Source organism: Bombus pascuorum, chromosome 7 (assembly GCF_905332965.1).
Source record: "Bombus pascuorum chromosome 7, iyBomPasc1.1, whole genome shotgun sequence".
Classification (NCBI taxonomy): Eukaryota; Metazoa; Arthropoda; class Insecta; order Hymenoptera; family Apidae; genus Bombus; species Bombus pascuorum.
In genome coordinates, this window is record NC_083494.1 from 13,480,904 (window position 1) to 13,505,891 (window position 24,988).

The 24,988-nt window shown below is 34.3% G+C and overlaps 1 protein-coding gene across 6 annotated transcripts in view; it reads left to right on the plus strand.

Moving 5' to 3' along the window:
- LOC132908709 (potassium voltage-gated channel protein Shab) overlaps window positions 1–24,833 on the plus strand; it is a 70,891-nt gene extending 46,058 nt beyond the window's left edge. For 2 of the 6 annotated variants that reach the window (XM_060962958.1, XM_060962963.1), the window contains 6 exons: window positions 4,635–4,907; window positions 6,339–6,374; window positions 7,145–7,372; window positions 15,447–15,654; window positions 16,111–16,533; window positions 19,785–24,833. In XM_060962958.1, coding sequence (XP_060818941.1) covers window positions 4,635–4,907; window positions 6,339–6,374; window positions 7,145–7,372; window positions 15,447–15,654; window positions 16,111–16,533; window positions 19,785–20,026 — 1,410 coding nt within the window. In that variant the 3' untranslated portion in view covers window positions 20,027–24,833. Of the gene's footprint in view, window positions 1–4,634; window positions 4,908–6,338; window positions 6,375–7,144; window positions 7,373–14,100; window positions 14,292–15,446; window positions 15,655–16,110; window positions 16,534–19,784 lie in introns of those variants that run through there. The other 4 variants (XM_060962959.1, XM_060962961.1, XM_060962962.1 and 1 more) reach the window with 4 other exon arrangements.
- The last annotated feature ends 155 nt before the right edge of the window (window positions 24,834–24,988 follow it).

The following is a 24,988-nucleotide window of genomic DNA, read 5'->3' on the forward strand; positions in this document are numbered from 1 at the left end:
CCTGGAGTGGAATATTACATTTTTATTCCATTATTTACTCGTAATAATTTTTTTAAACGACATAAATTCGACTTGTCTGATTTATCTGAGAATGTCCTTACTTCTAAACAGAAACGTGTGTCGATTAACCGAACGAGTCTTCTATTTCGTTTCTACATTCTCGTTCGAAATTCCAACTAACTTCCTCGGAAATGTTCACCTCCTGGAAGCAGGATATTATTTCTTCAGTGACGTTTATCTCACACGACGACTGGATGTCTTAAGCGAACGACATTGATTGACTTACCGATCCCTTTCATTAGCTCATTGGCTGCAGATAGCAACAGACACGCATACAATAGACTTTCATTCACCTCATCATCGTGCCGTGGCATGAGCAACTAAAATGGTATATATAACCTGATTAATTAGCGAAAGTCACGTAGGATCGTGTTTGTCGACGAGTTGCACTTTCATTTAGCAAATTATTAGTCACGATATCTTGCAAGGATCGCACGATGTTACTTACAATCTGTTGCTTTTTCTTTTGTTCTTTACAACGCGACACAGTGACAATCAAGTGAGATACAATCGCTGAATACATTGTATTCCTATACGTAAGGTGTATGTGGTTGATTGATTGTACAGATATGTATTTTTCGATATATCTTTAAATCGTTGAACGATTACAGATCGTTGAATATAATTTGCAAGAGACTGATGTCTACATATTGTTAAGTGTCTATCGACCAACAATCGATCGAATAAAGCGGAGCGTGTAAAACGAGGCATGAAATTATTTAGAACGCATGCTGTAGAACATTTTTATGAATATTTTGTGAATATTCAATATGAATACATAAAACTTCATGAAGCTTTACGAGCACTGTAATGAGATAACGCTATGATTATATATCGATAGAGAGGAAGCTGAAAATTGGAGAATATATTTATATAAAATCAAAGAATTGAGAATATATAGAAATTATAAAATATTTGCTGTTTATTTGCTAAACATGCACCTAACAGAAATCGCAAGATTATTTGAACAGAAAATTTTCTGTATAATTAATAAATGGACTAGGGATTTTTATATGAATTTATATTTTTATAGACACAATTAAAGAAATAGAAGTTAAGTAGAGATTCGTTTTACTTGTTAAAAATTATAACAAGTATTCTACCATATTTTTGTACACATATTATATGCTTTCTGTACATTTCTACGTATTCAAATTTTGCACAAACGTATAGAAATCCGCAGTCTATTGATAAGCTTCGATATCTAATCGAACCATGTTTAGCGCCAATTGGAAAATTAAAACAACTGTTCATACCGTATACTAATTTTTTACCAAATAAGTTTTACTAAATATACATATATTTTTACGTTTCATTTCTTGTAACTTTCTACGCGTTTTCAGATTGATTTCAAGTATTAAGAAAATTGCAATGTTATAATTACGACGGTCTTGTCTCATTATAGCGTCAATGAAATTTCAAGATACTTCGCGCAACACACGCGACATACTCGTCAAATTTGCCCACAGTAAGCGTTCAAATATTTTCGCGAGTAAGTACGTGCTCGCTATAGTTATAAAGAATCTCCATAAACGTTCGAATGCTTTCGCGAGCTACTGCAAATCGCTCAACGACGTTACAATCAAGCAACAATCGGGAAACGCTGTTTCAAACGATTGCATCCCATTCTCTGTGTCACTTAACGAAAAATAGGATTCGAAATTATACGAATAAAGAAAGTAATCTCATGTGAAACAAATGCGACAGCTGTGACAACGACGAATGCGATTCTGCAGCTGCTACACTTGGTCACGTAATGCTATTAAAATCTCGGCGACCAAGTTTTATTTGAACAAGCGAAGTTCGCGCGACAGAAAATCGCGTATGAATTTCCGCAGTAGCTTCGATTTAATTAACGATGGTCCGATTCTGACATTGCTTTAATTTCAAACGAGATCATTGTTGCGCGAGCTGGTGGCCAAATAAAAGGCAATGCTCGAATTTCGTCAATAAATGATACTGTTACACGTATACAATCGTCACTTTCCAATTTCCAGAGCGTACAGTTTCCACTTCAAATTGACCACGGTTTTTCCATCTTTCTCTCTCTATCTCTCTCTTTTTCTCTAGTCGATCATTTTTCCAGTTTTCAATCTTTTCGCGGTAAACCCGGGTGAATCATTTCCAAACAGAAAATTTGAACCATGGAATGTACGCTTTCTACGAACAACGATCTGTATATGGATCGTTCGAACCCGTTACACGATCTCAGTCAAAAAATATAAAAAGAAACCGAGGCGAAAGAAAAAAAGAAAGAAAGCATCGAAGAAACACAGAGTATTTCGTACAAGACGAAAGCTTAAAGATATCGTGTTACGGGTTCGGCAATACACGCTTGTTTCACTTTTCATCTTTTCAGCATGCTGTTCTTTTTCTCTTTTTTTTTTTTCTTCCTTTTTTTAGAAACAGAACTACTCAGACTAACAAAGCACGATAACAGCATATACAGATTTTGTAATGATTCTCTGAATGTACTATACTATTGCAACTTGTTGCATCCATTAGGACAGTTGTGACAAGCTTTGGGAATACGACTAACTAAATTGCAAACGTTGTTTTTCTTAAGTTCCGCACCTTATTACAGGCCCACATGTATATGTACTTGTATATGTACCGTCTTCCTCTAATCTACTTAATGATCGTGCAAATGCGAAAATTCTGGACCGCATCAGGCGAGTATATAATACGGAAAGTAGAAAGGTCACGTTATACGTATAGATAGCGATTATTTTAGCCAGCACACGATACCAGTTTTCTTCCTTTTTCTCCATTAACTTTTAATACATGTATATACATACAGCACACGAAGAGACTACTTTTTCAATTAAACGAGCGCGGCTATCGTCGTTAAACGGAGCCCGGAGCAATTCGTTTCACTCGTTCTTAGACTCTGATCAATTTAAACTAGTTTTTTAGCCCGTAGAGCGATAGATTGATGGAGCCGGAGAGAAACGGTGCAAAGGGCTGTTCAAGCTACTTTCAAACGTTATTACGAAGACCTGCGAAAGAAAGACCTTTTCGTCGACTACGTTGTCGATTTAACGCTGCTGTAGTCCTTTAGATCTTCGCAGCTAGATTTCGCTCCTCTGTTTCAATAACGAGAGGAGCTTTTAATGCCTCGGAAAGAATTTTTACATAAAAGCGAAACGAGAAATTGTGCTACTCGATGGAACGTTTCTGTCGTATTTTCCTCTCAAACTTAGAGGATACCGCAGCCAGTCAAGATTTCTGGCGAAATTAACACGGAACATGTTCCGAAAAGAAGGTCGACCGATATCAAACGAAGAATTTATTGGTATAAAAAGATTCGAAAGTATTATATTTATATCTATTGCGGTTTGCTTTCGTTTACTTTCGGTTTTGTACATTTTAAATAGCACATATTTTTTAGATATATGGAAAGACGCATTTGTTTTCCCTTTTTTATGTAGATTTTAACGACGATACGGTGATACGTTTTATTTTAATTGTCCGATGCTACGATAATTTAATAATAATTTAATCTGTTCCTGAATTACCATTTGCAAATTCTATCTTAATGTTGATACATGATATTGACGTTCTCAACAAACGAACATGTTCCTATCGATCGCATGTGTCACATCGGTGTAATCAGGTCGGTTATTGATTCCGTTGATTAGAAATAAATTAATATATTATTGTGGTATCGGATAATTACAATGACAATGTTACCATATCGCTGAATGCATCCTTTTTAAGGATGCAGTTTAAGAATATGGTAAAGAAAGTACCATTTAAAAGACTATAAAGTGACTCTAGTTTCTGTTAAAAAAAAATAACGCTTAAGATTTTTTACATTGATAGATTCTTCATTGATTACCAATTTTGCTCACAGCATTTCGTGCCAGAATGTTGGTTCGTCAGAAAACGCATTCACTCTAACTCTTTGTCTTAATTGCTTATTTTCATTGAAACAAAGTTCTCTGAAGCAAAGTGCTCACTCTCGTATTTGAATAATAAAAAATCATTTTCTTTTTAATGGGAAATAGTCGAAAGAACGTAAGGACCATACAAAGAAACATTTTACCATTGTATATTCAAATTGTAATTATTTATCGATTAGCGAAATAAATAATTTCGATCTTATAATTAGCTACATAATTATAATATTAACTCATTCTCGCATTTTGACGATAGGAAAACATTTTTTTTTTTATGAAAAACTATACAAAGAACGCAGCAGGGTTAAATCAACAATTATACAAAGAGGCGTACCATCATTGTATATTCGCCTTATCGATCGTCTATTGACTAACATAACGATGTTAATACCATAATTAGCTGCTTCGCGAATAATTATAATATCAACTCGCACTTTAATAATAAAAGAACATTTTTTTTTTTATCGAAAATAGAGGACGATCCAAAGAACGCAACAACGTTAAATCAACGATCGTTCCAAATCTATTCACGTTATAACCATTTATCGACGAGAGACGCGCCGTTTAATGTTAAATTTTTAGGATCACAGCGATGTTGAAGGCGACGACGCTTGGCTATGCGGCGGTTCGTCTTCGACAAACCGAGACTTTTCACTTTGGTCGTGTTTCTAGGAATACAAAGAGTTCAGAGACGCGGAAGATATAATGCCACTGGCGACCAGCGACTTTCGTAATCCCATCTGCCAAGAGATGAAGTCGATGCGATCCGGAGGAATCATGTCGATGGAGCCGATCGCGCATCAGCAGATCTTCGCCGTGGAAACGAAACCGTCTCCGGCTCAACCGGTGGATGTTCCCAGCTTTGGCAGAACGTACAACGAGCAAGGAAGCGTAGACAGCTCTGATACGTATGCCAGCTGTCAAACGCATCCGTCTCATTCGCAGGTATAGTATGTAATCGATTGGCCGCGAGAATCTGGCCAATTGAATTCGTGAATTCAATTCACTGAAATACAGTCGCTCGTACTAATAATATTCAGACACGTTACTGTCCCCGTATTTGTTGGTTCGTTAATAATAGAGAGGATGATTCAAATATAGCGTAGCTCGCTCTACGAGAACATCAACAATTTATCGTGACTTGAAATCACGTAAACAGTTTTGTCCTAACGATAACGTTTAATTAGATCTTTAACAAACAATGTTAACAGAACACCCTGCTTCGTGTCACGCTAATAGTCGGACCACTTATGCGCGTTCCGTGCTCTGGCGATTCTTACAAACAGATTTATTTTGCGTAATTGTCTTGTATAATCAACGTCGAGTGAAATTAACGCGGATGTTTTTATAATACACCAAGAAATTTAACGTGTCACGTAAAGAAAAGAATACTTTTTTTTCTTATTGTTATCGTATTCTCGTTTCTTACTCTATTTTATCGTAATTTATCGGAGAGAAAGGAATGAAAGTTATGGAGAAATTGTACGGTTACTTTTCTTTTCTATTTAATGATAATGTTTCCCTTCTCGTCGTCTATATAACTTAGTTCCGCATAACTTCGATTAACGTAAATAGTATAAAATATTAAATAAGAAGGAAGTAACTGTTCTCTTAAGGTAGCGTAAATCTTCCTATATTTTCTGAATTCACGTAAACTTCCGTGACTTGTGCTTTTCCCCTCGGTTTATCCGTTTCTCTTTCCCTTTCCTCTTCTTTCCCATTTCATTTTATTCTTCCGCTATATAAATTGCTTCTTCCGTTATATTTATCACTTTAGAAAATGCATATTCTTTACATTCCTTCCATATGGTATACCGAATCGCGATTGAATTGCTCAATCACGTTAGTATCGATTGTAGCAGATATCGTTGGGAAATATAAAAAGCAAACGCTGTCGTTAGGAAGAAAATGTTTGCGTATTTTCAAGCTACGATATGTGATTTATATTTTCGCAAAATAAGCAACGCGATATCTAAATCCGCTTTTATTAACGAAGCAGCAAATACAAAAATACTGCTGTGTCAGAATATTAAATACGAGTAACTGTGCGTATCCGCCGTGTGTCACGTTATTTCTATCTATTTTTTTTTTTTTTTTTTATTTATTCTTCGTTTATTTTCCCGTATGTAATAAGATGCTGATTAATGCTTGCACTTCTTCCTACTTTTTTTTCTTTTTTTTTTTCTGCTGCTTTCTTTATACTTTTCTTATCACACGATTCTGCTTGAATTTCTAATCGTAATTAACGTATAACGTTACTGTCCCCTTCGTCTCTGTATATTATCGTACAGTACGCGCAAAGTTATTGTAACATCTTGCGCATATTGTTGCGTTACTGACTGTTTCATCGGCGAGAACGAATACTAATTACCATAGGTTTCTTCTGCTGGTCATTCGGCGGATAACAATAAGGTACAACGCTAACTATCACTTAACTCGAGAAGTTGCCGAACGAGCTAGTTCTTATCGTAGTGCGGGCAATGCTGAAATTTTCGATTTAGAATACTTTTCTTTTTTTACCTTACGGTAGACGTTTTAAGACTTTTCAATAAAATTGTAAATAATTTATTTAGACGTAGCTTGAAAGATAGAATTGAGAATTTGCTTCGAATGAAGGCAACAGTAGTTTAGGATTTCCCTGAACCTAAAATGCCTACAATCTAGAGAAGAATTTGATTAGTTTTAGAGAAATATGTGAGTGAGCTTTTGAAAATGGAATGGCGACATAAATTTGCAATAAAATTCAGTTGAAGAAAATTGTTCTGCGAATGTATTTTATTGTTTAAGAAGATGTAAGAAACAACATTCCGAATTATTATGTCATTGGTTTCGTTATTTTATTATTAATTTCTTTAGTAAATATATATTTATTGGCATGTTTATATATTTGCCGGCACTCTTTGCGAGCATTCTATTACGCTTTCTATATTTGATACGCATCCTTTGGACGTACGTTAAATCAATGATAATATTGCTATAAGTAAAACATTCAAAAAGTTTAAAGAACAATTGGGTAAATTTTAAACCTATTGCATAATGAATTTGTTTATTTTGAAATACTTTTTTAATAAATTAACGAATATTTTAAAATACCAATTTTAAATGCCTGACACTGTCAATGATATAGAATATCTTACAGAAATCTATAGAGAAAATCTTATGCTAAATGCGCTGTTTCACAGGGCGATTTGACCGAAGAAGCAGACAGTAATCTGTACGTGAATCCACTGGAAGCTGCGGAGAAGTGTGGAAATAGAGTGAAAAAGTCCGCTTCCGGTGAAGTTGAACGTAACGTCGGCGACGCGTCACCGAGTGTTGAATCGTTAAAGGACGTTCGTCCTTTCAACGAGGGTAGCAGGGTTACGTTAAACGACACAGTGCCCAAGCATAGAAAAATTCGCATTCAGCAGGTATGCTCGTTATTTGCTTTTTCATCGATCCCTTTCCAATTGTCCATCTTTGCACGCGTATCTATGGAACATCCGTTAAACGCTGTTTATCCACTGAAAAGTGTGAAACCGCTTTAACTGTAAGGAATTTTAAGAAAAATTCTTAACACTTTCGCGTACGAGCCGTATCCTAATTATACGATGCTGAGTGAATAACTATCAAAAATATGAAGTTTATTGGAACGTTAATATAGATAGACTGCGATTTATTTAAAATATTAAAAATTTAATTATTTTTCTAATTTATCTAAATTGATAGACTGTAGATTTTAGTAAGTTTTCTACTAAAAGTTTCTTATCGTTTTGGTAATTCTGATCTATTCTATGGTTTATATTGTAATTTATTCGTTGCTCTCTTGAAATATAAATCTATTTTGCTAAATTATATTATCTTCATAGGTACAAGATTGTTCTATTTGTTGAATATTACAACGAGTACTATGTTTTGAGTTTATTTACATATTTTTGCCTGTTACGTGCGTACTGTGTATTTTTGTGCCGTCAAATTTCTCATAAATCCACAGTCTGCTTGTACCATAAACGCGAAACAAAAACAAATTCGCTTTCCGTTTGATATACTGGTTGAACAAGGATAAAATACGACAATCGATCTGATTTAGTGTAGATGGACTAATGATATATCGGGTCGAAAAATCAGCAAACATAGGGCAAGTAGATACTATCAGAAATTTAATCCAATGTAATTTAAAATACAACATAGAAGAATGTAATTATTGCGGATAATTATTGACTCATCCTCGTAATTATCTATATATAATCGCACGTATTCGACGTCGTTCCTTCGTAACCATCGTTGTGTCTTCTTCACTCAATCTGGTTATTTTCATCTCCTTATAGCTTCTTTCTCCTATGTACCAAAATTTAGAAAGTCTCTGGATTTTGGTAAAACTGCAGAACCAAAAGTGGATGTGTTAGCAGCTAACAAGTTTAGAAAGGTATTCTAGTCCGAATAACTAGTTTCTCACTCGATCTTTAATGATATAATTATTAATAACGTAGTTATCAAGGATGTGATTATTAACGATACAATTGTCATTAAGAACGTACTAATATTAAAATATAATAGTTATAAGTACAATTATTAAGATATTATTATTAAACTGACAATGAAATGAAAGCTTCTTTCTTTTTTGTTTATTTCGATCATTTAACGTCGCATAAATCACTCGTATGGATTATTAGCGACACAAGGGCAACATTTACCATTTATTGTACAGTTTGGTACGTTTTAGGCAGCGTAGTAGGTTTTCAGTCGATCCATTGTCCTTTAAATTGTCTCTCAAGACGGCTCTTATGATGAATTGTTATCTATTTATGATGTGCCTTCTGCGATGAATGACGATGTACTCCTCTTCACAGATTAAAGGGTCTTTGTTTGAGAAGATATTGGTGAGTTTCGTGCAAGCTATTATCATTCTGGAGATTACGACATGGTCGTGTGTCTTGGTAGATTAGGAACAATGGTCGAATTCAACTCTTGTACACGTTAGTGTTATCTATTTAAATTTTGGAACTTGGAAGGCATTTCCTATTTGATACTACACTGCACAAATAGTCGACTCACATTTTCTGATAATAATCGTTCGTTCGAAAGGTGAAGCACAAGCAAATGAAAGTTATATCGGATTTCTAAATCCAATCTTTTTCAAGATACTTTTGTCCTTAGTAGCGATGAAACGATTGCAAATGTTCATACGAATTCATTTTTCTACGGTTGTACGGTCATAAAGAAATTAAAACTAGACAGAAAGTTTCACCTATGAATTATACCTACGTGTAAATCTAAAATATCTAATTAAAATTTGTCTAAAATCTAACTAAACCTTTTTTTTTTTTTTTTTTTTTCGTGGAGAAAATCCGCACGGACACCCGCCGCCTCTAGGGGGAAGAGCGGCGTGGTAGTGTCGGACTCCAACCGACTAAAACCTCCACAATGACCGTCCCTATTGTGACCGAGGGGTGCCCGGGAACCGCTGTGGCGACACACCGGGCCCCCCACACACAATATTCCGTCTGTACTACGTCTCGCCCTCTCCCAGGGGCCGTCCGGATCTCCAACCGGACTGTTTGGTGCCTCCCGGGTGCTGGAAGGTCCGAAGGAGGAGATTTAAGTGTGTTGTAAAAGTTTGAGACAGTTAATTAAAATTTTATACCTAGATTTACAATACTTGGTTAAAATTTAGTATCTAAATCTGGAAGACTTCGACTGTATAAATGTGTAATGGCTAATTAAAATTTTATGTCCGAAGCTGTGAGGAGAACGATGAACGATAAAATCTTTAATGGGTAATTAATATTTCATACTTAAACCTGCCAGAGAAACAAGTGATTCGTGTAAGAGGTTTATACCCAAACAGAGTTTCTTCGCGTTTTAACTATTCAGTTATGAATAAATCATCCGGTGGTTATATTCGAACAACAGTATCTATAAATTGAGATACTCTTTATAGGTGGTTATGCAAATGAAGCGATTGAATTGAAGAGTTGAGAGTTCATCGAGAGTGTTGTGGCTATCGCCCGAACTAGAATCAATTGTCATTATCCTTAAATATCCATAAGCCTGAAAGTTCTATCAATTTCTTCTCATACTCCTAAGAATACGTTCTCATGGTTCTCAACTCAAACGAGGAGCTAAAAGATTTGGATCTTTGTAACTTCCAGGGTAGAATACCTTTTTAACTTGTGCGAAGACTTGTGCGTTAGGTGGCTATTTGTTAAAAGTGTTGAGAACAGCTCGTAAGAAAAATTGTGGAGAAAAAGAAATATCTTTAAACATAAAGGTTCGTACGAAGGAAAGTTTTGAAGAAAATTTCTTAAGAGCAATTATTCTCATGAATTACTAAAGTGAAACGATCGCGTGTACCTAAGTCTGTGTTGTACGTTCAGCAAAATTTCTCAGCGTAATTTAATTAACCACCATTGACTAATCGTGCATGATGAATATTGCGTTTAATGTTTACTTTCTCTATCACTGTGTGCGTCATCAAATTCTATTTTCGACCAATGAGACGAGTGTAAGGTTTTCGGTACGGTATTAATAATAAATTAAACGATTTTCGATACGAACACTTACAGCCATCGATTGTAAAACAGCATGATTTCCGTTATATTATAGTTTCAATGGTAGTTTTCTTTAGAGATATTCGTTTTGTTATTTTTATATGATTTCGAGTCACATCATAGGTCGCACGAAATATTCTGATTTTATTATTTTTCTATAGCTTTTTTATTTTATTCCCTTTTTACTATTCTTTCAAACTAACGACGTTTATAGGATAGAAGATTTCTCGATACGTAAACATACGTATACACACAATTAGTTTTCCACTTAGTTTTGCTATCGCTGTATCCATTCTGGTATCGTAGTTTAGTCAGTTCAGTGTGGCGAATATCTAGTTTCTTTATAGCTTTAGCTTGCTTCGATCTAAACATATTTATACCTATAATTATATAAATACTATATATATATATGATGTATTTATATAATTTATATACCGTATATTAGTTAATTTATTTATATATTAGATATTTATAGTCATCATTATATAATAAAATGACGGTCAAGGATATAAAGTTATACACGTGATAAACTTTTATGAGACTATCGTACAGAAATAGAGGATGAAGTGGCGCTATAAAATTTGACGAATTTTTCGTTGTTATTTGAAAATATGAATATGTATCCTGCTCTTTTACTAAATATTTTACATTTACAAAAAGATATATTACATCGTTATAAGCAATATCATTTGTGTGTCATTTAGCTCTTTAATTATGAAATGCTACAGAAAAATCATTCGCTTATAAAATCTTGAAATAAATTTTCTTAAAATAAAATTTGTATCGCGCAACTAAATTTATATGTGCTACAGATGATCTATATAATTTCGTCTGCTGTAGGTTTTACATCTCTTTCTGTTTAATTTGCATTATTTTCAACATTTTCCTCGTTTACCTGCACGGCTGCGCGTTGGGTTACTCTAGCAAAATCGATGTGTTTAATTATTTCCTCGTCTTTGAATTTCATATTAGAACTTAATTATCAAGAGATTTCTATGCCTGCTAACTGTGTCATTAATCAGCTGTGATAACTGTGCAAATATATTCAAAGTTGATGTAAAGCATAATGACTTAGCAAAAACTTGACATCTTTTATAAAAGTTTCTTCAGACTCTTCAAAACATAATTTTCTTGTTAGCAAGCTGTTACACACCAATATACTAAACTTACCTAGACTTGTTTAAAATTCACTGAACTTGTCCAGATCTTCGATCGTCATAAAATTAAAGTGATAAATGAAAATATAGTGGAATATATTAAAACGAAGTAATCGTTTCTAAACGTCTCCTCGTTGTAGCATCAGTTCGTTTTAGCATAAATTGAAATACAAGTGTTTACACATATATTTAACTCGTATATGTAGATGGGAAAATTTTAATGTAAAATGAAAGGTACTATACAATATAAACATAAGTACAAACATAACGTATAAGATTAATTTTCATACATTGTATTCATAGCAAAATTATTTAGTTTCCTCGTCATGGCTAAAATTAGTTGTAAATAATCAAACGAAATATTTTTGTTGTTATACAGAAATAATCAGTAGTCAAGTAATCGAACTCAACCAATGATCAATTGTACAAGCAAATAATGAAAATGTTGATGAACAATGCAATACTTCTCGTCACAAGTAGAAGCCTCTTACGTTGCTCAATGCTCTTAAAAAAGATTAACAGATTCATCGTCAATGTTTGATCATGACAACAAAGGTGGAGCAAGTAATTGATAGTATTACAAGGCAATCGATAATATTTTTCCGCTTTCGTTATAGCATTTTGATTTTATTCATCCGAGCTATGTTACCTTATTATACACCAGTGTACCATTAATAATATTTTTACGTTAAAATGCCATTATCAAAATACACATAGTTAAGTATCGTTAGCATTTCCATTTTACTTAAAAAAAAAAAAAAAGAAAATGAAAAACTTGATTATTCTTGAAGGAAATAATTAAACCCTCAAAGCTTCGTATTATCAGATACCGATAGAATCTTCCCCTTTATCAATTTTTTACTCGCCTCTCAAAAGCTTATCGTTATTAGTGATGAGCTCAAGTATGTACGTACACTAATGTACACACGTCGCAAGTAGGTTCGAACCAACTCACCAGATAGATTCTCTATAATTCTATTTCGACAAGAAGGAACGCTACTATCAAATATTTCGAACCTAAACGTGACAGACTCGAACGCTCTATAAAAAAAGAGTACTTCGAGAAATGAAAAAAAGTACTCGCAAGTAGAATCGAACATTGGTCGAACAAGTTGGAAACTTTACGATCACTTAACCGGAGATTCTCTCTTAAAATCGTGTTTCTCAAAATTCATAAGAAATTCTTCAACTTTATAAATCTACTTCAACGTTTAATTCGAAAGATAATAAAAATAATAATTCGATCTCGCGATTCGATCGCTGCTTGTAAGAGGGTTCGATTCGTTTAAATATCGAAGCTACAAGTAGATTTTCGAAACTTACGAAATACTTGTTCCGAGGTTCGAGACCAACTTGAGAAGATCGAATGCACTTAGCAAGTACACCTTACGAGTAGATTGCGGATTTTTATGCAAATTCGTATTCTTTTAGAATATAATTAAAATTGATAAAATAAAATTGAATAAATTGATTTATCTATCAAGTATTCTAGAATCTGTTATATTTCTTCGTGTATCTCGTGCAATTTTACGCTTTCAAATTTTCTACGAAAGTGTAAAAATCTGCATTCTATTTACGAGTAGTATTCCAACTGTATAAAGCGATTATTGGATTTCATTCGGATTATAAATATGTATGTACACTACCATGCATACCTATTTAGCTATCTGACGCGATAATATTTACTTCCATCGCCCATCCACTTATTTTTATCTCCGACTGTGTTTATGCTACTATGCATAAGTATTTGGACACTTGATGCAATCCAATGAAAACGTTAATATTTTAAGTATATTTTCAATATTACGACAGAAGAACGTTTCTCTACTATTGATTACTGTCCTGCTTCTTGCCGTCACTGGGATCAAATGTTCAGCTAAATTGAAACTGAAACAAGGAATACGCTCGCGTCAATCAAAAGTTTCATATTCATCTGAAATAAATAACTAACACTTTATAGAATCTAAACAATTATGCAAACAATTTTGAAACGTAACTGGAAGCGCGTATTCCAATCATTCCAAGATCTCAACCTTAAATAGGTACACTTAATATCACTTAACTTGGGTGTTCTCCTACAAGCTTTTGTATTTATACTAATTAATATCGACTATTGTTTCTATCGATATCCACTAACTGTACACGGTTACCTGAGATAAGATCACAAACGAGGATTCGACTAAGGTAGAAATTTTGTCAATCTATATGTCACATATTTGCAGTAACTTGGAAGCTACAAGACCAGATACTCGTGCACGGTACTATATGTACGTGTTAGACTTGGTCCCATCACTGATCGTTACGTCTCTTCCCATTTATCGTTAGTCGAAACTGTAAAAGTCCGCCGCTACGTTTCGAAACGATCCTCGCCCCTGCACTAACCGTGATAATTAAAAGGCTGTGATTATTATTGCACGAGCTCTGACAGCGTATCATCACTGCTTTTTTCAGTTTCACGAACCGTCAAGATCGCAAACGGAGCACAGTTGAACGACTAGCCGAGGGCGATCGTACATTACCGAATGTGCCCTGGTGCTTGTCTGAGAAGGGTCTGCACAAAACACACGATACTGCACGTAATAGCCGTGCCGAAAGAAAAGACAGACGACACAGAGAAAGAAAGAAAAAAAGAGAGAGAGAAAGGGAGGGAGAGAGAGAGAGAGAAAGAGAGTGAGAAAAAGAGAAATTATTGTTTGGCCTGGCAGATTACCCAAAGGCGTGATTTATCTCGATTTCAAAAGGCTACAGTTGCAGCGTAACCGACTTGCCGTACACTTTCAGTCGAGGAAACATTCCCGGTATTATTTTGTCAGACGAATCGCTAAAAATTCCCTTCATCCGACAATTAACCTGCTTGCGTTCTCACCCTGTCTCGATTAATTGCATTCATTAACTCACCTCTTGCACTCGAGTCTATTAACGATTTATTACACGTGTCGCTCTTATTAAGCGTGTACCATACATACAACAATTACAAGTAACTGCCACGAATAACCATTCGAAGTATCGAAATGGTATCTATCGGAGTTGCCTGTAAGGAGTAGACGAACGCGCATTAAAAACGAGAGACGACTCGTGTTCGCAGTTTTCAGTACATTGAAGCTCAAGGGTATAGCGTACGACAGCGTCGTTGACTTTTGTAATTTGCAGTTAGGTAATCTTGTACATAACGTACGTACTATATATCGGTCATTTACCTCGCTATAATTTGGGATGAGTCGTCTAAAGCGATAAAGAGACGATGACGAGTGTGGAATAGAAAGAAAGAAAAAAGAAAAGAAAAGACAAAAAGAAAAAGGACGTGCGAGGGGGAAAAGGATTTTTACTTTGTGATACCGTTAGCAATATTATAATTCCAATGGATATCATTGGAATAATTAATGGGTATACTTCCAATGGACTGAAAACGTTAAACCGTAACGTTTGTAACATCGAAGCTTTTCTTTAACCGTGTGACGTTTCTGATATATTGACTTCCTAAATCATCAAATTTCCACATACAAGAATGGAAATTTATCACCGTCCAGGTTTCGCCCAGTCGCTTCTCGATTCCTCGATTCAATGTCGAGGAAGAACTTACGTACAATTACTTTTCTCATAGGTGCACGTATCTTCTTTTTTTTTTTTTTTTTTAATCATCGTAGAATTTCATTGGTTGTTCATCGTTGATAATCTTCAACGAATAGTTGACTGATGGAAAGATGGAGATTTGTGTATTATATGTGTGTGTGTTACTAACGAAGAAGTTAGTTGCCTAGTAATGTCGCATATTAGTTACCCGGCGCGGCTGATTGCAGAGCGTAAGACCACGCGCGCAATTTATCAGCGACCAGGAAAGCATTGTGGCTCGTAGCATGACGAAAGAGGAAACCATGGAGAACAATTACTACGGAGGACTACGAGGAGGCAAGCCATTTACCACGACCAACAGCAGCCTGGTCTCGGCTACGAGAATTATAAATCATCATTTGTTCGGCTCTGTCACTGGACCCAGGCATTACACAGGTAAGTGGTATGAACTTACTTCTTATTCTTATCTAAATGCTATCGTGAATAATTTTATTCGACGAATGACATGATTCCGTGTCGAGAAAATTTTTCTTTGTCGTTCTTCAAACGTGTACCATAATTTAGATATATTTTCATTATTTTCTGACGAAACGCGAACGAATTGGTTAAATGTATGCAAAATTTAAAAAAATGGATAGATTCGGTTATATTGTAATAATTTAAAGATTTCTAAACTTAAGATAATTTCCTAATGATTTCTCGAATCTATCGTTTCCCACAACTATTGCAACACTTGTAAACGAGGGTGTATCGAACGTATCGTATCACGCTCGTTTCACGTTCGCTGGCTTTTAAAGATTATTCGAGTCGCGTCTACCTGTCGATTCACCCTTCTATTGATTTCCTTTATATTCTGGGTCAGCGCAATACTTGGAAGCACTGTATATGCAGGTCATCGAAGGCAAATTTCAGGAACGAACACCGACAGCAAGCTTTCCCTGTCCGCTGATTCGATAGACAGCGAGGGCGTGCCTTTCATAGACAGGCACCGGGTCTCCAAGTCGATACTCAAGAAGTCCGAGAGCAGCAATAATTACTACAGCAACGCCGGTGACTCGGACACCGAGAAGCTTATCACCGATAACGCGTCCACCATAAGCATGTGCGACAATGAAACGAGCACATGCGACGTTTTCGCTAATGTGAATGGAACGAAGTTGAAACAGCCTGCCTCGCCGTTGATTTCCAGACAGATTCTCGAGTCGGTCTTCCGCACGAACAATAACGTCGAGAGGGAGAACGAAGTGGATCAAAGCGAAGAAAGGAACTGTGTTTCCAAGATGAGCAGATCGATATTCGACGAGGTCCTCGAAGGTACTTGTTTGCCTTTTTCTAGCCACTAGCTCGCCATTCAGCTAAGCTAATAACAGATCAATTACAAGAGATTGTCTACCACCAGTTTTACACTAACCCTCAGAGATAGCGTAAATCTCGAACACTCGATTATTTTTAACAGAGTGTACAGAGCGTCCTCTTCGGCTGAAAGATCATCGTTATTTCAAGCAATGAATGAAAGTACAGGATGGCTCGTTGGTCGCCCTCTCGTCTAAAAGTTGTGTAACTTTTATTTATCGTACGTTCTTTTTTAACTTTGGATCACCAGATTTTTGAAGATCGTTTCTTTTTTTGGAAATTTATATCGGGAGAAATTTACAACAATATACAATATACAGACAAAATCCTCCCACTGTTTTATTTTCCGTATAGATTACGTTGTATTCTGATATTTAAACAATGATAACGAGCAAAATTTTGCGACTTTATAATTGAATTACATTCTGTCTGAATTACATTTCAATTTCTATTGTTGCTATAATCACGCATCGTAGAATGCTGTGACGTTGTTAGGTAGATTTTTCAAATCTAGTACGTGAGAGCAAAGTTAACATATGAATACGTAGAGTGTAAGATATTATGAATTATTTAACTTGATTATTTTAAAGAATTTAAAAGATTATACAAAATATTAATATCCGAAAGAATTCATGATTAATATAAAATATTCTGATTGTAATAAAGGGTTGCTCTAAACTAACAAAACGATGATTAAGTGATATTTAAGGATCGGTATGTCGATTGACAAATCGGCTGTTTCGTTCACATACGATTTCATGTAACTGAAAATCGGATACGAAAATATTTATAATTCGTTCTACTAACGAAGACTGTTATAAAAAATGTCATTGTAGCTAACAGTTTAAAAGAAGAGTAGTTTTTAAAATTGCAACGGAATGTCTCGGAAAAGGTATATTTTATTCAGAAGAGCGTATCGAAGTCGTGAAACGAGCTTTTTATAGACTCTGTGGGTCTCTAAATTTTCGAATCGAATTTTCTTTAATGGAATCTGCTACCTTCTTCACACGGATACAGAATGCGCTTAAAAATGTACGTGTAATAATGGAATGAAAAATGAAATGTTAATATACGTACACCTAAGAGATGTACGTGTGTATCAGAAAGATACAATTCAAACTAAATTTGTTTCCACGCGAATTACGCTTAAAGTAACAGAGGTGTTTAATGCACAGGATGCCTCGGTAACTCGATTTCTGTTGAAAACCGATATCTCTCTTACTTTTAACAATGCGAGCAAATGCTTTAGGAAATAAACTTCTTTTTCTGGTTTTAATGTTACTTCGACATCGAGTTTGATTCAAAGCAATACATATGCGATATTTAATAATAATAAACTTTCTTTTTTCGTAGTCATATTTTCCAAGATTTAAATATTTCCATAAGAAATCGCAATCGAACCATTAAGACAATAGCTTCCACACGTCCACCCTATAGAAAGTTTCAAAAGTGACTGCTCCTCTTCCTATTTAATCAATAACTCCGGATATCCCGAATATTCTGTGCCTGCAAAATGGCTTTAACGCCCTACACTCTGGCTGTTAAATATTCGCAAGAATATTGCTAACGTTTGATATATATTTAAAAAAAAAGTAACTTCTCGTTGTTAATGGCAATTGTTTTTGCTCTATTAACATGATATACAACTAATTAAACTCGTTGCTCGTAAGTAGACTGCAGATGTTCAGGGAAATTCATATTTTTACGAATGCAGATAAAGAAATGGAAGTTAAACGTAGATTTGTCTTGTTCTTTAAATATTTTATAAACAGTAATATTTTGAATATTTTGTTACATCTTTTAGTATTATTCCATTCGTCTTTACATATTTAAATTATATGCCTATCAATGCATAAACATTAACAGCCTGTTTATAAGGTTCCATCATCTTTAAATTGATCGATTTACTGACAAATGCTAATTTCCATTCTACGTAATTACAAAATATAGCTTTTACTTTGCTTTGAAATCAATAAACATTATTCTAATAATAGAAAAAGCTATGAACTCTAGCAAACGATATTTAGATAATTACATTCCACTGTATTCTATTGGAAATTACAATTAACTGATTGCGAGTTTGATCATTAGATTTTTAAATCGCTCCATCAGCAATTTTGCGTTCTCGGAATTGTAAATACTTTTCGCATATGACGTTTCCCGCATATCACGCTTCTCGACGATTATTAACTGACATAAACTGATCCTCGATTGACATAACGATAAGATATCGCGTGACGTTAGATATAGAATGACGTTAGAATATATGTAAATCTTGATATCGTGAATTATTATTATGTTTTGATAATGTTCGCATAATAGAAGATATGGCTGTGTATATAGAAATTGTAAGATATTTATTTTATTTTTTTTATTTATTTTATTTTGGTTTTTACAATTTGTCCTGAAGGACATTTAGTAAAGTGTTATATCTCATTGGTAAATAAAAAAAATAAAATAAAATAAATACAGCATGTGGGTGGCTACCCCCTGCGGGGTGCCAGCTTCGTGTTTTCTAAGTTATATCTTTTATGAAGATATTTATTGACTATATATCTAGTGAAAAGTTAATATACAATGTGAACAATCACCTCAAGCTCATAATAAGTATTAAAGATGATCCCATTGAATACTGACAACGAGACTTATCAATATTATGGATGATTGCCTGTCTATAAATATTTTCCAAAGTATATAATATTATATGTATTGATATGATTATGTATAATATTTAATATCACAAAATACATAACGTGTCTTTGTACTGATATCTCGTAACTCAAATATACATTCTCAGAATTGTTTAAAATTTTATCGATATAATCATGATGATAGTAGAATGACATAATGCTGATGAAATCGCAAAGTGTTTCGTGTAACACACGTAATACGTTCATAGAAAGTGTCGACAAGTATAATTGAATACTTTCGTGAGCCACTGCATTTAATTGTTTATAAATAATTCTGAGTCATTTATGTCCACGCCTAATATTTCTTTTTCCTATTTTAAGCTTCCATGAAAATCGAAAGAAATTCTAGAATGCTTGTCGAAGTCTTTGCTACTGTGCGTTACACGTAATCAGCTTCTTGAAATTATTTTCGAATTTTCGCTTCGCACCCAAACGCCCAAAGTCGCCGACGAAGACTATAACGCGTTTAACTATGCGCAGTTTATCTATCTCCTTAATAATTGTCATTTAACAAATTTTCAGAAGAGAAGTGCACGCAGGACGAGGCAATAACAGAGAACAAGAACAAAGAGGAGCGAAAGAAATCGAGAACGAGGATAGAGGAGCCGTCGAAGGACAATCAGACGATGTTGATATGCTCATTACGGTCTCATAAAACGAAGAAGTTAAACATAGAGGAAAAACGAAAGGCCAAAACGGCCAGTCATAGTTGCAAAGGCACCGATACGAATTGTCTTCCTCAAGAACATCGTTTCTCGTCGTAGCGTAATTCTCCTTTGTGTAGCATCCTCCGTTCTGTGCCGCGTATACATATGTAGATACGAAACTGAATCACTCTGCGATCACATCAGTGTTTCTCTTTTAGTAACGCCATTAACTTCTGTAATAACATTCGCACGGTCGTGCATTTGCGTTTCGAATACGACGACGACGACGTCGACGTATGATGATACCGACTTGGCCTGTCGTGTAAATACGTCTAGAGAAAACGCGTAATAATCTTAAGAGAGTGATATACGTTCGATAATATGAAAAATAGAGACTAACGTAGATAATGTATAACACGAAGAAATACATATTTTCGAGAAAAAAGAAAAAAAAACAGAAGGAAACAGGGGGAGAGAATACACAAATTCGAAAAGTATATATATATACGCGTGAAGGAATATAATTGCGCCGAGGATGGTATTCAAATGACAAAAAAAAAAAGGGAAAAGTGATTAAAATAAAAATAAAATATCGAAGAGGATAAGATGTCAGTTTGCATAGAATTAAAAAGAGAAGCGAGGGAGAAGATGTTAATCAAAGCTTATTAAACGATACGATGAAAACAAGAGATACAAAAACAATGATGATAATTCTAATGATAATAGTAATAATAACGGTAATAGTACTAACAATAGCAAATAACAAATCTTTAGGCCATATGCTTTTCCCTGTTCGCTGAAGAAAAACGAGAATTTAACGAGACATGTAATCTACATAGTCACACGACCCTGTTATTTCCTCCTTTCGCCTAATATGGTTAAATTAGGGCAGCTTTGCGTGTCGCGCGAACAGTATATGCATTCGATGACATATAGCAATGAGAAAACACGCAACCGAACTACAAATAATGATAGTCGGGAGATTCGTCGTCTTTTTTTTTTCTTTTCCTTTTTTTTTTTTTTTTTAGAAACGAGTCGTTCTCGACTAAACTCCGCTAAAGTCTCTCAGTGTTGTTCGAAATGACACGAGTGTTCGTTCATCTGCTGAGTGTCTTATGTACAATTAGATAATAATATATCGTTGTAATATATAGGAGGCATTAGACACACGATGTGATACATGCCTCGATGAAATCAAAACACGATAGTAGGAAAAACGTGGGAAAGTAGATCGTCGGAAAACTCGTTAATAACTGCCCTTTTTAAAGTTCCGATTTTCGCGTTTCTTTTCTATTGAATCGATTCTTGAAAGTTTTCTTATCATATCTTTTTAACGAGAATATTATTGTTATTTGTATTTTAAGTACTTTGTGATAGTAGTTTACATAAATCAATTCACGTGTGTGTATGTGTATATTTGTATGTATATTAGTTAAAAATATCTGCAGGGTGTTCTATTAATTTTAGCGTGTGGTATTTTTATTTTTTTTTTTTTTTTTAGAGAATTATTGCGGATATAGATGTGAATTTATTTTTAAATTTCACGACATTAAAGACTCTTATAGATTGTGATATATGAGACTTCTAATCTATTATGTAGTGGACAGGGTACAAATTTTGAAGTAGAACCACCATGTTTTACTTGAAAGAACACGTTTTACTTGAAATATGATGCTTAATAATAACAGGTGCTTTAAAAGTCACAAAGAATAATGCTAGTTTAAGTAAAGAAGCTATTGTATACTAATTGTAGTATTATTTTCTTCGGCATCCAAAGTAACATCTCAAATAATTTCTATTAACTTCTGAACTAAACTATTTATGGATATAATAATAAAAAGAACTCTGTTCCTTTGTAAGACAGTGCAGTATGAAATTTTTGAGCTTGAGTTAATATTAAACTCAACTTTATGTGTATCTTATAATGAATATCACTTCTGATATAAATTGAATTATCGGAGAAAGCTCAACTCTTTGTAGTTTTTGAAATATGCATTATTGTTAAAAATATCGTTAGTATACAAACTTGAAAAAGTGATGAAAATTTGCTCACTGGTGTATTTAAAACTTCGATGGCTCGCTGCGTAAATACTGTACGTTCAAAAATAATATTTTCTTTATTGTATTTAGTGTATATAGAGATATTTTTAAGATCCACTTCTGTCATTTTATGTTCCTAAAAATGATCAACGCGCAATTTGCGATCAATCTTACAATAGTATCGATAAAGATAAATACGATGCAAGGAGTACGTATTTAATGATAAAGTAGCATTGAATTTTTAAAATTGGTTTTCTCGAATGCGCTAAAAATGAACAAACGATATTTATGCAGTAAAGCATCAATTTTAATCCTGCTTTCTACCTGCTTCTCCCTTGAGTTCTCGTTTCTACTGCGTAGAGTATACACCAAGACCTCCTGATTCAATGAAATTGAAAAAGAAAAGTACTCGTCTAGAAAACGTACAGTTTCGAGTAATAGTATAATTAGAAGATAACATGTAACCCAAAGTTACTGGAACATCCTGCGATACATTTGAAAATAAATCCACTTGCATCGAGGTTCAATCGAAGTTTTCCTATGTTCATTCTCGTTTAAATGACACGGAACTTCACTTCCAAAGAGTTGTATCTACCTGACCACGTTTTCCACGTAGAACACACACACACACACATACATATATATAAGTATATACTTTATATAACGCAAATATCGCAGTGGAACCAGAAGCGCTTACGTGCACGACCATAAGTTCAGTTCGGTCGTTTTTAAGAGTTGAAGAAAAAGTGTACTTTTCGCGTATGTTATAGATGTTGAATCAAAAATGAAAAAAGAAATAAAAATGATGAAACGTGTTAACATGCTCATGTAGAGAATAGCCAGAGCGCAAGTATCATCTGTGTTATATCCAGGTACCGATGTCTAGCCGCGGTAACAATCAAAGTTTTCCAAGAAACTTTTACACCATCGTCATCGAACGCGACGAAAAGAAATTTTAAATCGATTGTCTTCGCCGAAAAATGAAAAACATCATGTAACATTGCAACGCGCATTATTTACGAGTGTAATTACGACGCGTGCTCAAAAAGTTCGATCGCCTCTTTTTTCCTACTAATGGTGATCGTTCTCTTCTTTTCTTTGTCTTTCGTTCTAATAGGGAGAAGCGAAATAAGTAAGAAATCTTCCGTTCGAATCTCGCTGTAATTTAGTCAAAGTAACAAAGACGCGTTCTCCTCTCAAAAAAAAAAAAAATTCGGACGCCTCTGTTTCGCTATAATTAGCGATCGTTTCGGTTTTTATTTTCTTTTTTTTTTTTTTTTTTCGTTGATGCTTCCTTTAATTCTAATCGGGAGAAGCGAGACAAGTAAGAAATCTCCCGTTCGAATCTCGCTGTAATTTGGTCAAAGAAAGAAAGACGTTCTCTCTTAGATTTTTAGACGAGCCGTCAGTAAAAATACATATCTCTATAATGGCATTTCTATTCATTGTTATCGTAGATGTAGGGAAACAAAGTAATTGTACAGTTGCAAATTAACGAGGGAGAAAAGGAAAAAAGAAAAGAATGGTTAATATTCCCCATAGACGCGTCTATTTGGGGATCTTTGTTATGCCGATGGTCCGAAGTTCACGCCTCGACTATTTTTTAATATATTTGTAATTGTTTTCGAATACGTATATGAAGATGCTTCGCATGAAAGAAGCATTTCAAACCATCCGAATAGATCCATCTGATTTCACATTTTTTCACGTGAAACTTTCGTCTTCGTTAAGAAATAACGTAAGCTATTCGAACCGTGATCTTTAGCGATAATAACTTGTATTACACGATGATCGTTGTACGTGTAATATATAATACATTTACCGTTCCACATTGTTACCGCAATATATTTATTTATAAGAGAGAGAGAGAGAGATATGATCATCGTATCCGACTTTAAGGAATTTCTCGTTTTTTCTAAGAATTACAAACAAACTTGTTTTATGTACTTGTTATTCGAAGTTGGATCTCGATACCTTGTAATCGCTTGGAGTTTCTGAGTAAATCAATGTCTTCTGTGAATTAACATAGCTGGAAGTAGAAAGTTCCTAGGAAAGGTGTACAGAACGTGGATTTATTATTTATTGTTGTAATTATATCTTAGAAGAATTAGCATCGACATAGTACAAAAGGGAAGGCCACACCATAGACACGCGTGGCAACGAGACAAGTTGACCAGATTACAAAAAAGAGAAAAAAAAGAAAAAAAAAGAAAAAATATATAGTATGAAAGAGACTTGAAACGGCTGCACAGTTGCGTAGATCTTGAGCGATATACGAGAGCAGTACGGCAAGAAAAAGACATTTTTCTTTTCTCCGTTTTTCACTTTTCGTTTCACGTTTCGAAATTTGTAATACTTCGTATTAAGGCTTAATTTAATGTAATAAGTCTGACGACCGAGGCGTAACGCTTTCGCAAATTGATATAAGATATTGTAAAACGTAAACAATGCAAGATAACTTTTTATCCACTTTTTTATCGAATAATCGAGGAATTACAAAGGTTCGATTAATATATATTTACAAGAGGATAATACCGAAATTTCAAACATTTCCTAAATCGACAACAATTTTTCGTCTACGCCTCAAGCTACAATATCGACAGATTAAGATTTATGTCTGTCTATTCGATCCATGAAACAGCTAACGATACCAATTGTACAGCACATAACAGTCAATTCTCAATTATACAATGCAGTTATATGAAAAATTCTTTATCATAATATCGACCTAAACATCGACGAGCGCAAAGTTAATCGGATTTAGTCGATTGGTCACGTACATTCTTTTATTTTCGAATCTCTAAGGCCTAGAGTCGCGTAGCTATAAGACGAGTAGTATGTAACAAAATGAATAAAGTTGTAATTTGCCAGTTTTTGTTCCTTACTTAGGAGTATTTTTTTATTAATCATATACCAACACCAACATGAAAATTCTGATCGTAACAAGAAATCCGTAATCCCTATCCTTACTTCAATTTATTTATTCGTCTTATTGTTCATTTTTAAACCATCTCAGTTTATATTTTTTTTTTTCATTTT